This window comes from Aquila chrysaetos, chromosome 10 (genome assembly GCF_900496995.4).
Source record: "Aquila chrysaetos chrysaetos chromosome 10, bAquChr1.4, whole genome shotgun sequence".
Lineage (NCBI taxonomy): Eukaryota > Metazoa > Chordata > Aves > Accipitriformes > Accipitridae > Aquila > Aquila chrysaetos.
The window spans coordinates 5,484,949-5,499,092 of NC_044013.1; the positions used below are offsets into that span (position 1 = coordinate 5,484,949).

General features: G+C 44.8%; 1 protein-coding gene across 5 annotated transcripts in view; it reads left to right on the top strand.

Moving 5' to 3' along the window:
* LOC115347551 (multiple epidermal growth factor-like domains protein 6) overlaps nucleotides 1-14,144 on the top strand; it is a 205,572-nt gene that overhangs the window by 181,152 nt on the left and 10,276 nt on the right. For 3 of the 5 annotated variants that reach the window (XM_030029040.2, XM_030029043.2, XM_030029044.2), the window contains 9 exons: nucleotides 341-469; nucleotides 2,149-2,277; nucleotides 2,796-2,921; nucleotides 3,992-4,120; nucleotides 4,351-4,479; nucleotides 5,583-5,714; nucleotides 10,468-10,596; nucleotides 11,465-11,590; nucleotides 12,271-12,399. In XM_030029040.2, the coding sequence (XP_029884900.1) occupies nucleotides 341-469; nucleotides 2,149-2,277; nucleotides 2,796-2,921; nucleotides 3,992-4,120; nucleotides 4,351-4,479; nucleotides 5,583-5,714; nucleotides 10,468-10,596; nucleotides 11,465-11,590; nucleotides 12,271-12,399 (1,158 nt within the window). Of the gene's footprint in view, nucleotides 1-340; nucleotides 470-2,148; nucleotides 2,278-2,795; nucleotides 2,922-3,991; nucleotides 4,121-4,350; nucleotides 4,480-5,582; nucleotides 5,715-10,467; nucleotides 10,597-11,464; nucleotides 11,591-12,270; nucleotides 12,661-14,144 lie in introns of those variants that run through there. The other 2 variants (XR_003925529.1, XM_030029045.2) reach the window with 2 other exon arrangements.

A 14,144-nucleotide genomic window follows, 5' to 3' on the forward strand; every position in this document is an offset into this window, starting at 1 on the left:
AAATACCCGGGCTGTCAAGCTGGCGGTTCTGCTGGACCATTAGTTTAGCACAAAGACATTCCACAGGGCAGGGGCTGACAGCTGATCCATCACCCGAGCGATCCTGCCCTTCGATAAAAACCTCTTCAGAACGTGCTATGATACATATTTTTAAGCCACGTTGTTTAGTGTCGGGCATAGCTAATATATGGACTTAGGCACCCTTATGATGTGAAAAGTGTGTCGTCGGAAGCCAGTTTCAAACTGATTTCCCTGGCGCTGGGTTCTGTCTCAGGTTTACTCTGTGCAATGCCTCCTTTGATGCTTCCTGATGGAGTTTTATGGACTTCTCTCGTTGCAGCCTGCCAGGGGGACAGCTACGGGCCAGGCTGCAGCCACACTTGTCACTGTCACAACGGAGCGCTCTGTCATCATGTAACCGGGACGTGCCTTTGTAGCCCGGGGTGGAAAGGAGCCACCTGCCAAGAAGGTACGGTCGGAAAATCAAACCCTTCACGGAGGATTATAGGAGGGAAAAATAAAACTTCTGCCCAGGGGGCTTCATTGGTATTTTAATTATCAGCTCATTTGCCCTGTGTTGTCATTGGTTTTGTATCCACACAATGATGGGGATCGGTCCATTAAATAAATCTGCGACACTGTGTTGCAGGGGCCGGGTGTAGGAGCTCGGTGTACGTAGGGCAAGGGGGGCTGAAACAGAGTCATAAACTGGAAACAGAGCTGATTTTGAAGGCTGATTAAGGGAGAAAAGGTCCATAAAACTCCCAATTATGACACTGAAATAAAACTCTGTTTCTTTTCTATGGCCTGCTTTACTGTCCCGTGCGCCCGACTGATCCTCGTCATTACCGTACACTGTTCCAGACATAGGCTAAATCCAGAACATGTGAAAGGCATTGGGACTTCCAGCCTTGGCAATTAGACCAATACATGTGACTCGAACACAAGCCCAACTCCAAGGAGCCTTAAGAAAAGAGGCTGGCAAAGAAAAGGCTGCACTGAGGCTTACGTTACACATCCTAATCCCCTGTATCCAAGCCGCTAGAAAAAGTCTGTCCATTCCCATTGCAGAAGGCTCCTTTTTTCTGTGCCTCCCCCGTGAGGTACCTGGCTCTGTAAGCAGTGCCACGGAGCTGGGGATGCTCCTGCGGATGCTCCTGGGTGAGCTGGGGTTTGGAGTCAGCACCTCCATGCAAGCAGCGGCTCCCCTTCAGTGTACCGAGAGGACAAGTAGGGAAAGGGGATGAAAGCTGGCAGGAGTAAAGGAATATATAAAGTGGGCACCCCTTTAAAACCTAATACGAAGAGCTCTTTCCATGAAGGAATAAAAAGTTGAGAAGGCACCAAACTGTTCTTCATGACATGTATGACACGATCTAAAATATTCTGTTCTGCATGAAGGCCTCAAATACAAAACCAAAGCAAAAGTTAAAACAAGCTGTTGTCAAATATGAAGACATTGTAAAACATTTGTCTTTAATGGTACATTTGGGGATTTCTTTTCTCTTTGGAAGTAAGGAGGTAGAATAAACGAGTGAGGCTGGTTGAGCCATCCTCTGGTGACTGTGCTTTTGCAGAGCGAGAACTTGCTCCTGTTAGCATCTTAAAAAGGTGCTACTCTGGCACATGACAGAGGTGTGTATTTTCTGTGCCAAAAAAATTAGGTTCTATCTATAGGATCTGCTTGTGATGGGAATTAATAAACTTCCTTAACTAAAATCAGGTAAACTGTGAAGTGGCGTCAGCCAGCTGTGGGTAGCAGGATCAATTAGAAAAGGAGTTGTGATTTTAAGGGGACTGTACCAACAAATTCTGAAAACAGGGAAATCAATAACTTGACTCCTTGGTGTTGAGAAAGCCGGTAGGAACCAAGAGATGTTTTTTGTAGGCGCAAACAGAAAATCTTGAGGCCGTTTGGTGGGCCATAGCTAATTCTGTTCACCACCTATTTTGTTCCCAGACCAGTTTTACACTGGTCTGCGTAATTCCTTATCAGTTGTGGCCCCATTTTTACTTGGTTGCACCTCCCACAGCATCTTCATGATCACCGGGGTGAGAAGGGGTGTAAGGTGGGAAAGGTTGTGTTTAACCTGCGTCCTTCTCCTGCATTTCTTCATGGAAGGCTTTTGTCCTACCTCCTCTTCGCAGCCTGTCCTCCTGGATGGTACGGTGCAAACTGTCTACAGCGCTGCGTCTGCCACGGCCAGGCGACGTGTGACCGCGTGACGGGCGAGTGCCTGTGTCCCCAGGGTTGGACGGGGATAGCGTGTGAGCTGGGTGAGTCTCGACGTGTCCTCCACCCCTCCAGCACCTCGTTTCAGTCGCTCTGCAAGGAAATTCGGTTCTTGGTGAGGTCTGGTTGGAGACAGCCCAGAAAAAAAGAGAGTGGAGGGGCAGAGGGCTGGAGAGCACCAGGTATGAAGAGGTTGAAAAAATTGGGGTTGGTTAGTAAGGGATGAGAAGACTGAGGGGAGATACGGTATTGGCACTTAAATGTACTGTGGTGCTAGAAACTTGCTGGACAGAGGAGAGGAATAAGCTATTCTCTGTCCCTTGGGGAGAGGGAAGATAGCTAATGAACTCAATTTGAGGAGAAAAAACAAAACCAGAAGAAATCCTCCAAGAGGAAAACAATGTCTTTCTAGAGAATTTTGTCAAGGGAGGCTTCAAAATCTCCCTCACTGAAGGTTTTGGGGACCAGCTTAGGTGGCTCACCATATTTCAGAGGCATAAATGCGTTCTTCCTGGAGCCTCTCCAACCTGGCCCCCCGTCAGTCTTCCCCCTCTCTTTTCAGAGTGTGGGGACGGGAGGTACGGAGAGGGCTGTGAGCACAACTGTAGCTGCCACCATGGGGTTTGTGACCAGCACTCGGCGAAATGCATCTGCCACGCCGGCTGGACTGGGGACCGCTGTGATGTTGGTAAGGGCAGTTCCTTCTGCAGATGCTGTGTTTTAACGCTCTCTTCTGCAATCAGTCATTTCTGCTTTCACAATATGAAGTCTATTTCTACTTTGTATCTTAATTTTCCAGTATTCTGTAGGCCAATAAGAAATAATGCTGGTGTGAGCGCTCACCGTGTCTCGGGAGCCCCACAGCAGGTCTCTGCCCGACCACAAATACATGCCCCTGTCCAAATCATTTTATGTCCTAGTTCTGTTTCCTGCCTGCTCAGAAAATTAAGGTATTTCTCTACCTTATGGGTACAAGGAAGAACATACAAAAGGGAGTGAGTTGTAAGGAGAGTTTGCCAGATCAGGCACATGCTGCTGCATCTCAATGGGTCATTGAGGGAAGCAGCAAATTGGACTGTAATGGTTCAGATTGTACCAACTTTGCATGTGGACCAGATTGCCCAGATTTGACATAGCTATCTGGAATTTTTAAAGCCATGTAAAACCCTGAAATAGAAATCTTATAAAAGGTAGATATCAGATGACTTGAAATGCACTTTCAGCTCGGCTACTGAGGTGCTGTGATTTTTGTAAGCCACAAGCAATTTTCTGATGTCCCCTGAGGTGCTGAGGACTTGCAAAGCCTCAGCCACTAGTGTGACCTGTAAAGCCTTCACAGTGCCCACCTTCCTTTTCTTCAAGCCTCGCTTTCGCTTTGATCACTTTGCAGAGACCTGTGAGGTGGAAAGCAGTACACGTGGACACAGTGTATTTTCACTGTTCAAAGAGCTGTCCCTTTGTCTATGCATAACTGTGTAAAAGTGAATGACACTTCATTCTCTATAGACACCATCTGGATTCGTGCTCTAGACTAGGACTAAGTCTTTGCAAAGTTCCATGTGCGGACTCATTAATAGCCAATGCTAAATGCTTTTAATATTTTTCATGTATTCTCTTTCAATGATATTTCCTGGGCATGCAGCCTTCTAAATATACATCGCCATGTGCAAGAAGAACAATATTGGCTCATTTGCCAATGATGTCGGATGCTTTCTGTGCAGCAGGAAGAACCCTTACACCCTCTGCTTCTCCTCACAGTCTGTCCCCCGGGGCTTTTTGGCAAGCAGTGTGAGGAGCAATGTGACTGCGTGCACGGCTTGTCCTGCCACCATCAAACTGGAGCGTGTCACTGCGAAAAGGGATGGCGAGGGAGGCACTGTGACAAACGTGAGTGTCTGCTGGGCATTTACAGAGGGAAGTTGAGGTCCCTGTGTACGTTCCTCCCGGGTCCGGACCCAGTGACAGGATCCTTTCGCTCCTGTGTTGCTCCGTGGGGTCGGTCTGGAAGCGTTCACCGGGGATGGGTGCAGCAGATCCAGTGGAGGGGGGGGTAGCTTTGCACTGTCCTGCGTGGCCCCTGCCCCGTGCCCTGACGAGGACTGGTTGCATCGTTGCAGCTTGCTTGCCCGGCCGCTATGGCACGGGCTGTGCCCAGCGGTGCCGGTGTCCCGTGGGTACCCCCTGCCATCACCTGACGGGCGAGTGCGGCTGTCCTCCGGGATTCACCGGCTACGGCTGTGAGAAAAGTAAGTTTGTTGTAAGAATGCAAATACTTCCCTTGTAAATTAAGAAATTAATTTCTTAAATAAAAACCTGATGACATAATGCCTGAAGAGGGAGGAGACAACAACCTCACAGCAGTGAAGATGGACAAGGGCTGCTTGTCGCTCACCCAAATGGTTTGGTTGGTTCTGGCCTCTGTGCCTGGCGCAGTTTGGGCTGGCGGGGTTTGCCCTCTCTAGCTTTGCAGCTCTCAGGCTGGCAGGGAGCAGCTGGGGGCTAAACTGGATCAAAATAGATTGAGGAGGTGCCAGCAGAACCCGGCTTTAGCCTGCGGCCATCGCTGTGCCGTGGGTAAAGCAGCAGCTCTGCTTTCTGTTGGCTTTGTCGCCGTGAGAGACTGTCTCTTCCCCCTGTCAGAGCTCATGGAAATGTCATTATCTGGTTTGTCTTCAGCACTGAGTTTGGCCGTCTAGAGCTGTCTTTGAAAGAAGGCTCGTTCTGTGACCCCGACTGCCTAATTTTGACTTTGTTCTTCCTTACGGCATTTTGCCTGAGGGCTGCTTTAGCAAAAAGAAAAACACCACCAAAAAAGAATTAAAAGAATTGACATTGGTGTCCCATATCCTCCACTAAAAGACTCTAAATCCTGACCCACAACCAGGGCAACTTAATGGAAGTGAGCTGTGAGAATTAGATGTGGAAAGTCCAAAACCTGTAAGCAATGTGGCTGTCAACAGGCAAAATGAAACCTGTGAAGATGTTGGTGCTACAGCAGCTTTGCAAGTTTAAACTCCCTGCAAAAGCTAGAATGTCTTTATCCACACGCCTGGTTCCTTGTGAATTACGCTGTTATTTTAGTCAATTTTACCTGACATTTCCCTATGATTTTTTCTAGTGACAAGAAAATTGTATCTGGCCCTTGACAGTTGGGCACAAATTGACTGAACAAAACAAAATCAAGCAGTGAAGTAACCCCCAAGTAAATGTAATAAATCCAAAGTCCCGGAGGAGAGCGTCGTTCTGTAGGCAGGGATTTTATTTAATAAATTTGAGCTCGCTCTTTGTTTGAGTGCTATATTTACCAAGACAAATTTAATTTATTGGTTTACATTTCCTCTTCCCCAAGCTTGTCCACCGGGCACGTATGGTAAGAACTGTAACCGAGTATGTCAGTGCTCTGCCGAGAATGAGGAATGTCACCCGGTGACCGGCGACTGTGTGTGCCGCCCGGGGTACTACGGGGCCCGCTGCAACCTCCGTGAGTATTTTTGTGGGCTGCCCGCTTTCTGAGCGAGGACCGAGTTCGGCAGAAGCGTGTGCTGGTGCTTTGAGTTCATCTGTGTCAGTACCTTCAGCATCGACTGAGATAAAATAAGCATAGGTTGGGTTAATTTACGATAATAAAATTACCAGTATTATTGCAAAAGATTATTTTTAAAAAAGAAAATAATTAAAAGACAGACTCATTTACTAGCTACATGCTTTCCAATTTCATGCCACGCTGAAGAATATCAGTATTGTTCTCTGCATTTACCTCTCATCTTCAGCTACACCTAGATACTGTGTAGCTCCTTCATTTCCAAATACCTAGGCCGAAATAGTTCCCAAAATCTCTGCGTGCTCAAGTAAGGACAAATGGTTATTAGAAAACAACAAGCTGCAATTGGCAATAAATCTAAGTGATTCATAAAGTCACTTAAGTTGTCGGGCCTTCTGAGGAACAATCAAATTAAAACAAATTGTTACTCTGGATTGAAAAATGGTGACTAGTGTAGAGGACAACATGCCAATTGGCCGAACGCTCCATCATAAAAAATATTCCCTGATCCACATGCTTCATGCCAGTGTTTTAGGACATCTGTGAAGTTGTTTCTGGTGGAATGTGGCAACTGATAAGAAACATGTACCAAAGGATCCAATAAAGGAGACAGTTAATTACCTTTTTATTTACAACTTTAATTTTGTTCTTACTCCATGGCTTGTAATAGTCTCATTTAAAAAGAAAAAAAAAAAAAAAGCTGTCGTCTTTCAAGCTCAGTCTTTCTCTCTTTGGCAAATGCTTATTTTTCTTTCTTAGGAATCCAGTACGGCTCTGTTTGGTTTGCTTGCTTTTTTGGGTGACAATTTGGATACAAAGGCCAGCCGCAATATATGTGGCTCTAGTAAGGGTTAAACCTGTGCTTTATTCCTCAAGTAGAAATAGGAAAGAGGTTCATTTTAGAGACGGGCATTTGTATTACCATCATGTCATCAAAAGTTATTCTTTTAAATGTAAATGTAAGGATTGATTCTATCCTCCTTTGTACATCAGTTCTCACTGTAAGCGAGATCGAAATCTGGCCTTCAACATCTCTGCTAGAGCCATCTGGATCCATTATACATTAGATTATAATAAATATTATAGTAGAGCAGTAGTGGAGATCAACTATTTAACAGTATCATTTTAAAAGACTTAATCATGGTTAGCCTATTACTTTTATGTAGCAATCTTTCAGTAGTGATTACCTGTGCGTGTAGTATAGTACCAAATCTCTACAGATTATAGTAAATGTCCTCGAGCTTGCTTAGATCCTTAAGATTTAATTTCAGAATTTTAAAATTTAAAACATTAGTAATTACACTGAAGTTCTGATATAAAAGAAATTACTTACAAAATGAAATCTATGTTTCGTTACATTCAGAGGGGATTTTGGCACGGACTTCTGTGTAGCTAGGATTAAACCTGTAGCATATGAGACATGAGCCTTCATGGTGTTGTGTTCTCTTAGATTCCAAAGAATACACAGTATCTTGCACAGCAAATTCTCACTTAATAAATACAGTTTTGTTAAACGTTTACTGGAGAGATAATGGAATGGTGGAGGTTCACAGAGAGAGAACATTTGTCTTGCATCTATGAGGACTTTTTTTCCTATTCTCCCCTATGCCACTCTGACCATTGCATAGACAGACATAAAAATGGAAGGAAAACCATTTAAGTGGGAGTTATTTTTAGGTTTAGGTCAGTGGAGTGAGAAACTGTGGACCTGGTAATGAAGTGACTGTCTGATAACCAAGGATAGCTAGCGTGACTTTGGTGGGAATACTCCGTGTTCCCGCCGTCCTCACTACAGGGAGAACTGGGGCTGCTCCAGGATGAAGAAGCTTTCGATATAATATTAAAAACAGCACAGGGAGCCGCTCCCAAAGACGTGAAATGGGCTTCAGTCCAGTCAACATGTGGTTGGATGCTGCTGGAAACGGTTTCTGGCAACTATTGCTATATTTATAGTACTGTGAAAAAAGGTTCAAGAAAGTATCTATAAAAGGTGTAGTTGGCTGGGAAGTCAAATTTCCAGGAGCCAAGAGCAACGAGGCTTTCATGTTCTCAAATTTTGGAGTGAAGAGCTGAAACAGTCTCTTGGCAAGATCCAAAGGAAGCAGACAAACTAGCAATAAGGTTCCCATCAATTGTCCATAACTTGGTGGACGGGCAGATCTACTTGAGTGGAGTTATGAATAAAAAGCAGTAAGTGGTGTTGTAATGGATAAAAAAAATCCCATGCTATGTCTCTGTGACATTTACTGGGCTGGGTGAACCCTGAGCCAGAAAGACCTCACCAGCTTCACCTTCAAGCTGTAGGTAACAGGATGCTTCAGAAGTGATTTTTTTGAAAATGCAGTTAATAACATTGGTAAGAAAAGCCCTAGCGTATGCAGTTGGTATGAAAAGATTTAGGAGTTCTTGGTCATGGCGAACCCACCCAAACCAGAAGGAAAAAATCAAGAAATGAGTTAGAAATCTGGCTGCTGCTCCTGCCATTCTCAGAAAAACATAAGTCAGATGCACAGGAAACTGTTAAATTAGAAAATGTCTTTATGAGATAACTGGTGGTTAGAGGCTAACCCTCTTTATAAAGGCAGAGCCTACTTAAATGGCAGGACACTGTGTAAATTGCCCTAGCTATCTGCATAGAAGTTCTTCTGCAAAGTAGTAACAGATGAGATGGCCTTGTTAATAACCACGTGAACGTCGCAGCTGATGTGTTTGCCCTGCTTGCGCTGCTCCCTGTTGAACCATAATAAATAAAATGCTGCAAGGATAAATAAATTGGTAAGGAGGGAATTATTGCATCCCTTTCAGTAATGGAGTATCTCTTTCTAGTCTTGAGCTGAGGAACAACTCTGAAAGCTTTGCCAGGGAGAAGCAACATGTTTAGGAGTGTGGGAAACAGAATTAAAAAAAGAGAAAAGCCAAATTATGACTGAAAGGAAAGGGAGGAGGAAAAGAGAAACTCACTTAGAGTCCAGTTAAATCATTGAATCTGGGTGTGTCCTTAACTTCATGTCTTGGTGGAAATGAAATGGATATAGCAGGGCTCACTCCTTGGTGCCAGGGTTTGCACATGAAACAGATTTTCGGTACTGACAGATGGAAGCACTGATGACGAAGTATTCATTGAGAAGAAGCCGTGGTTGAGAATGGCTGGGGAGAGTATCTGCTTGTTATAAAAGTGTGTATCTGTTTAGTCCTGATGATTTGCTATCCTGGTTTGAGCGGAAGCCAATTTTCAGTTTTATTTTAAAAGGCATCCCTTTAAAGCTTCACCATAAGCTCTCCCTCTCTATTGAACAGTTCAAAAAATCCAGAGATTTCTCCAGCCACTTCAGACCATGCTTTCATGCCTTCAGAAAAAAGAGAAAATATATAAAGTTATTTATGCACAGATTGTGAGAGATCTGTTGCTTGGAGACATGTGCAAATATATATTCAACCAGATTTCCAAAGTAGCCATAGGCTTTTCTTTTGCCAGGGGAAGAGAAGGAAGGAAGGAGCAAAGAAATGGCATGTAGTGGTAGTAGCACTAGTGGAACTGTTCAGCAGTGATCATGTGGCTTTAAAAACACCAGCTTCTCCCTCTTCACTGGAAAACACTGAAAAATTAGGAGAATAACCTGCATCTCTAGAGTTCAGTGGTGGCACGCTGGAGGCAACCCTGACACACGGAGGCACGTGCCTAGCTGCTCTGCCTAGCTCTTTTCCTCAGTTCCAGCCTCCATCACTCTAAAGAGCATCTTGAAGACATGAGCTAAGCGTGGCAGATGGATTCATGTCTTTCTCATCTTGTATTCAGCTCTCCTTCAACATTAGCTGTCCAAAAAGAAACCAGAAATACTCGCTACCACCTGGAAAACCTCTTCATGGACAGCTCGTTGCCATGTAACACTGGCTCAGCAATCCATCCAGGTCTAGTGTTTCTTCTGGTTATTACAAAATACAGCTGCTTTGGTTTTTTCCTCTGGAGAATTTTCTGGCTTTGCATTTAAACCATCTTTCTTCTGTATCTATCTTCTGAGAAGGAGTCTTCTGAAATTTCGTGTTATTGTCACATGCATATTTTCATAGTCTTCCATCCGCAGCCCACTAGGTGTGCCAGAGCAATGCCAGCTCCAGTTTGGAGGGAAAGAGTAGATTATAAAGGAAACAAACTTTCTTCAACTTTTTTAAAAGATGAGACCTGGCCCAGTATCCATAACTGGTCAGCTAAAATGACTGCTAAAAGGGGCAGAGATGGTTCACGGCTTCTCACCATCCCAGGCAAACCAGGCTGTTGCTGCCCAAAGGAAGAGGGACCAGGGCCCCATCTCTCCATCTCTGCCATAGGAGGGAAAGGGGGAACAGGTTGACTTGGAACAGAAATCCAAGAGGAAAACCTCTGAAGAATGGGGCTGGCTTTTCTTGCTACCGTTACGTGGGAGGAATGGGAAGAGCAGGCAGAGCCAGGAGCAGTTGGACCAGGGTGGGCAGCAGCAGTCGGTCTGGCTCTCCAGGGGTTTGAGAAGTCAGCGCTGCCTTGCCGCCCCAAGGAGTGCCATCCGCTTGTCGGTGCCTACTCCTGGCCCTCTAGAAGGGAATAGAGTTGGAAAATGAAAAGCCGATTTTGGTTGAAAGCAACAAATTGCGTATGACATGAAATGCAATGGGCCCAGTAGCAACATAGCCTAATTGCTATTTTATTCTTTTAAAACAGGGTGTCCAAAAGGTACTTATGGTTCAAACTGCCAAACCCCTTGTAAATGCATGAATGGAGGCCAGTGCGACCCTGCGTCGGGAACTTGTGATTGCGCGCCTGGTTTCATTGGAGCCGACTGTAGTAAAAGTAAGCCAACATTCATGTTCTGCTTCTTTCAAAAAACAGCAGAGAGTAATCTGCATAAGAGCTTGTCAGTAGAAAAACAGAAAGATCCCAGCTACCTCCTCCTTGAATTGTAAATCAGGATTCCAGCTTTGTAAAAAAATCTCTTGCAAAATATTTTCCCTCTCTTCTGCATGTGTAGAAGCAAAGACACTCATCCCAGGATTACAACCTGCTTGCCCAAATTTATTTCTAGAGCCAGCTCAGCATGAATTGCTCAAGTTCCTTCTTCCTGTCCAAAATTTCTAGGTTGAGAAATTATCTCAATATTTTGCTTCACACTATGGTGCCATTAGTTTCAATAAATGGGAAAAAGATCAAGTTTTGTCATGGCAAAACTGGTAAAGACTCCATGGCAACCCTACTCTTACTTCTGTATTTCAGAGCTAAGTTGTGTGGCTGAAAGTCTGTGCTGTTTCCAAAGCTATGATCTCTCTGAAGTTCTCTCTCTCACAGAAAGGCAATGTTTTAATGCTTAGTAGCCTATAGCTTTGCTCTTCAGCATAGGACAGCATCAATATTAAGGAAGGAAAGATGTCTTTAGCTGGAAGGATGAGCAGCTGATATTTCAGTTGTACGTTCACCTTTTTAGTAGGAGAGCCACTAAATGTTCCATGTGAAACCATGGATTGTATTTATAACCTCAAGTAAAGTTTCAGAGGAAGAAGCAGTCATGACTTTGGATGGATTTTGGTTTCATAGCTGTTGCTTTGAAGCATATTAGCTGGAATAAAAATGAAGCCAACTCTACCTATAAGATCCTGCCTATGTTAAAAATGAAAACTGGCATTGGATACCCAGGGTGTTTAACAAAAGTCTGCGTTTCCTTCAGCTTGCCCTGAAAACCGATACGGGAAGGACTGCACCCTGTTCTGTGCATGTGGTAAAGGTCAGTGTGACCCACGGACTGGCAAGTGTACCTGTCCTCCCGGCCAAACGGGACCCAGCTGTCAGCAAGGTAACAAAGCGGGACCCAAGGTCATCTCGTCAGTTGGTGACATACTTAAAACCACCAGCAAATAAAACTCGGCGCCAAACATTGTTTATAACTGTGTTTCCCAATGCGGTCGCTTGATAACGTTGCGGTTTGCTGTACTCGGCCCCTGTCCCTCTCCACTCCATAGCCCTGTCTTTATCCTGCCCCCGTCTCCGGTCCACATCTCACCGCTTTGTTCCACCACACTCGGTACCATTGCACTGGTTTCTCCGCAAAGCTGAAGTGACTCCTTTCAGAGACTGCAGTCCAAACAGAACATAAAGGTGGGGAAAAGGGTAGTTTGTAGCACACGACGTGAGCAGGGTGAGGGCGCTGTGGATGGATGGGGCTAAATTTAGAAGCAAGTTGCTTGAGCTGAAAAAGTGAAGGGAGAGGATTTGCTGAAGAGGAAGAGTTGAGAGATGGGACAAAGGGCGGAGAGCAAGAGGAGTAAACGTGGAGTGAAGCCAAGTGAGGAGATATGGTGAGACAGAGTGTTTGGATGAAACTGTTAATAAGCACGGAGTACAGTGTCCCACAGCCCTCGGGAGACACCAGGGATACTCTGTGGGGAGCATGTGTTTGTATTTATTCCCTGTCACCTTCATCCTTTTTTGGGATGCTAATTTATCTTTTTTTCAAACTTTGTTAATTCTCTGTAGTGTGTCCCCAGGGACAATATGGCCCCAACTGCCACCTGACATGTACCTGTCAGAACGGTGGTATCTGTGACCACGTGGATGGCAACTGCACTTGTGGGCTCGGCTGGACAGGAAGATCGTGCGAGAAAGGTAATTTTCTGCTTTGGTGATAGTGGATGTGTACATTCAAGCAGCGGTTTGCAGTGTCTACAGACCCACAAAAGGGGACAGGTTTTGCTTAAGTAGACTCCCTCCCAGCTGCGTTCGTCTCTGTAGCTTCTCTCATGCAGAACTGCCCCTAGTTAGAGCTTTAGGTCTTTTTTCAGAGACAAGTTTCCTCGTGAGTCCTGCTCTGTAACTCTCATAAATTCCTTTGCACGGACTCTTATTTCTTCTCCTGTCCAACTTTCGTGTTCCTTCGTTCATGGGAACATTGTTTTGTATCTTCTCTCACGTGCTCCTCCGAGGTCAGCAGAAGCCTCCATCTCCCTCCTCTCTTGTTATGTTCTCTCTTGTTATTCTCTTCCCTTTGACATTGGACTGCAGTTGAACTTCCCATGTATTGACTTCCCTGCTAGTACAGTTCTGGCAACATCTGTCCAAAGCAATTGAGATTGTCGTGCTATGACAGCTCTCCCTTACACAAGACAAAGCACATTTAAACAGAATAAGCTCAGTTTTCACTCCAGGAACCCTCCTGCCAGCCCAGAGTAGAGTCTTTCCAAGTGTCTCCTTCTGTTCATCTCCCAAAAGTCATTCTGCATTTCTGCGTTCCCTTTGCTCTCTCTAGATAAGAGATATCTGTATAGTTATGGACTTAAACGTTCAGGAAACCATGAGTTTACTGGTATGAAATATGAATAGTTAGTTCGGAGTAGTTAGTTCTGAGTTCACATTCAAGACAAATGTCATCGTTACGTCGTAACTGTCATGGTGCAATCTCCCCAACACGCTCCCAGGCCGTCATTTACAGCCTTTCTGTCCCTGACACCTGTAGAATATCTACCTCAAACTCCATACGTATTTTTACCAAGAACTAGTCGTTCTTGACACTTTTTTAGCAGCATTCTTCGATGCAATTGTTTCACTTTGCACCTGAGAAGACCCAGACACCCACTTCATGCATGCGTGTGTGCAGAGAAGGAGCCAAGAGAAAAGGAACGATGCTAACTACATGGAGCCACTCACAATGCGAATACCACCGCGGACAGGCACTAAAAAAGCGCAGTTTACCAAAAACTGGCTAACTTCATGTTGTGTAGGCCACCTGTGTTCATCTCTGTTTGTCTGTTCCTTGAAATCTCTGTAACCACCCATAGGCAGCATTTGGGTTGCAAAACCTCAGTAGGGTCATGCAGGTGTCACCACGTGGAGCAGTGGGTCGTGGGTGTATCTTAGAGATGTGCTTAGATAAAACGTCTCTGAAGTCAAGCACAGGAGGCAGACATGCACACTTCGTATAAGGGACGGTGTGTTATATCACTAGAAAGAGCTTCACTGTTTATCTTTTGACAGAAATCGCTAAGTTATTGGGAAAATTGAGTCTTGATTTCTACAGCAGTGTGGGTTTGAGTGTGTTTTGACTCGAAATCAAAGGCAGCTAATCAGGCATCCTTTTTCTAGTGATTAGATATGATGTTCTTGAAAGCTCTTGTCTGACATTTCCAGTTATGAATCTGATTATTTGGACGGCCACGCTCATTTAAGTTGGTCTGCCCAGATTCAAATTATCACAGCAGTGGGAAGTTAACTTATGCAGAAGTGATGCCTAGGTTAATTATATTGGCACAGTCACTTTTGCATGACTTGGCTTTCGGTAATTTGAGAAGTGTTTGGTTCTGTAAAGGCAGATATCTCATTATACATGGAAAGTCTGTTGCTATGTGTGAAAAAGA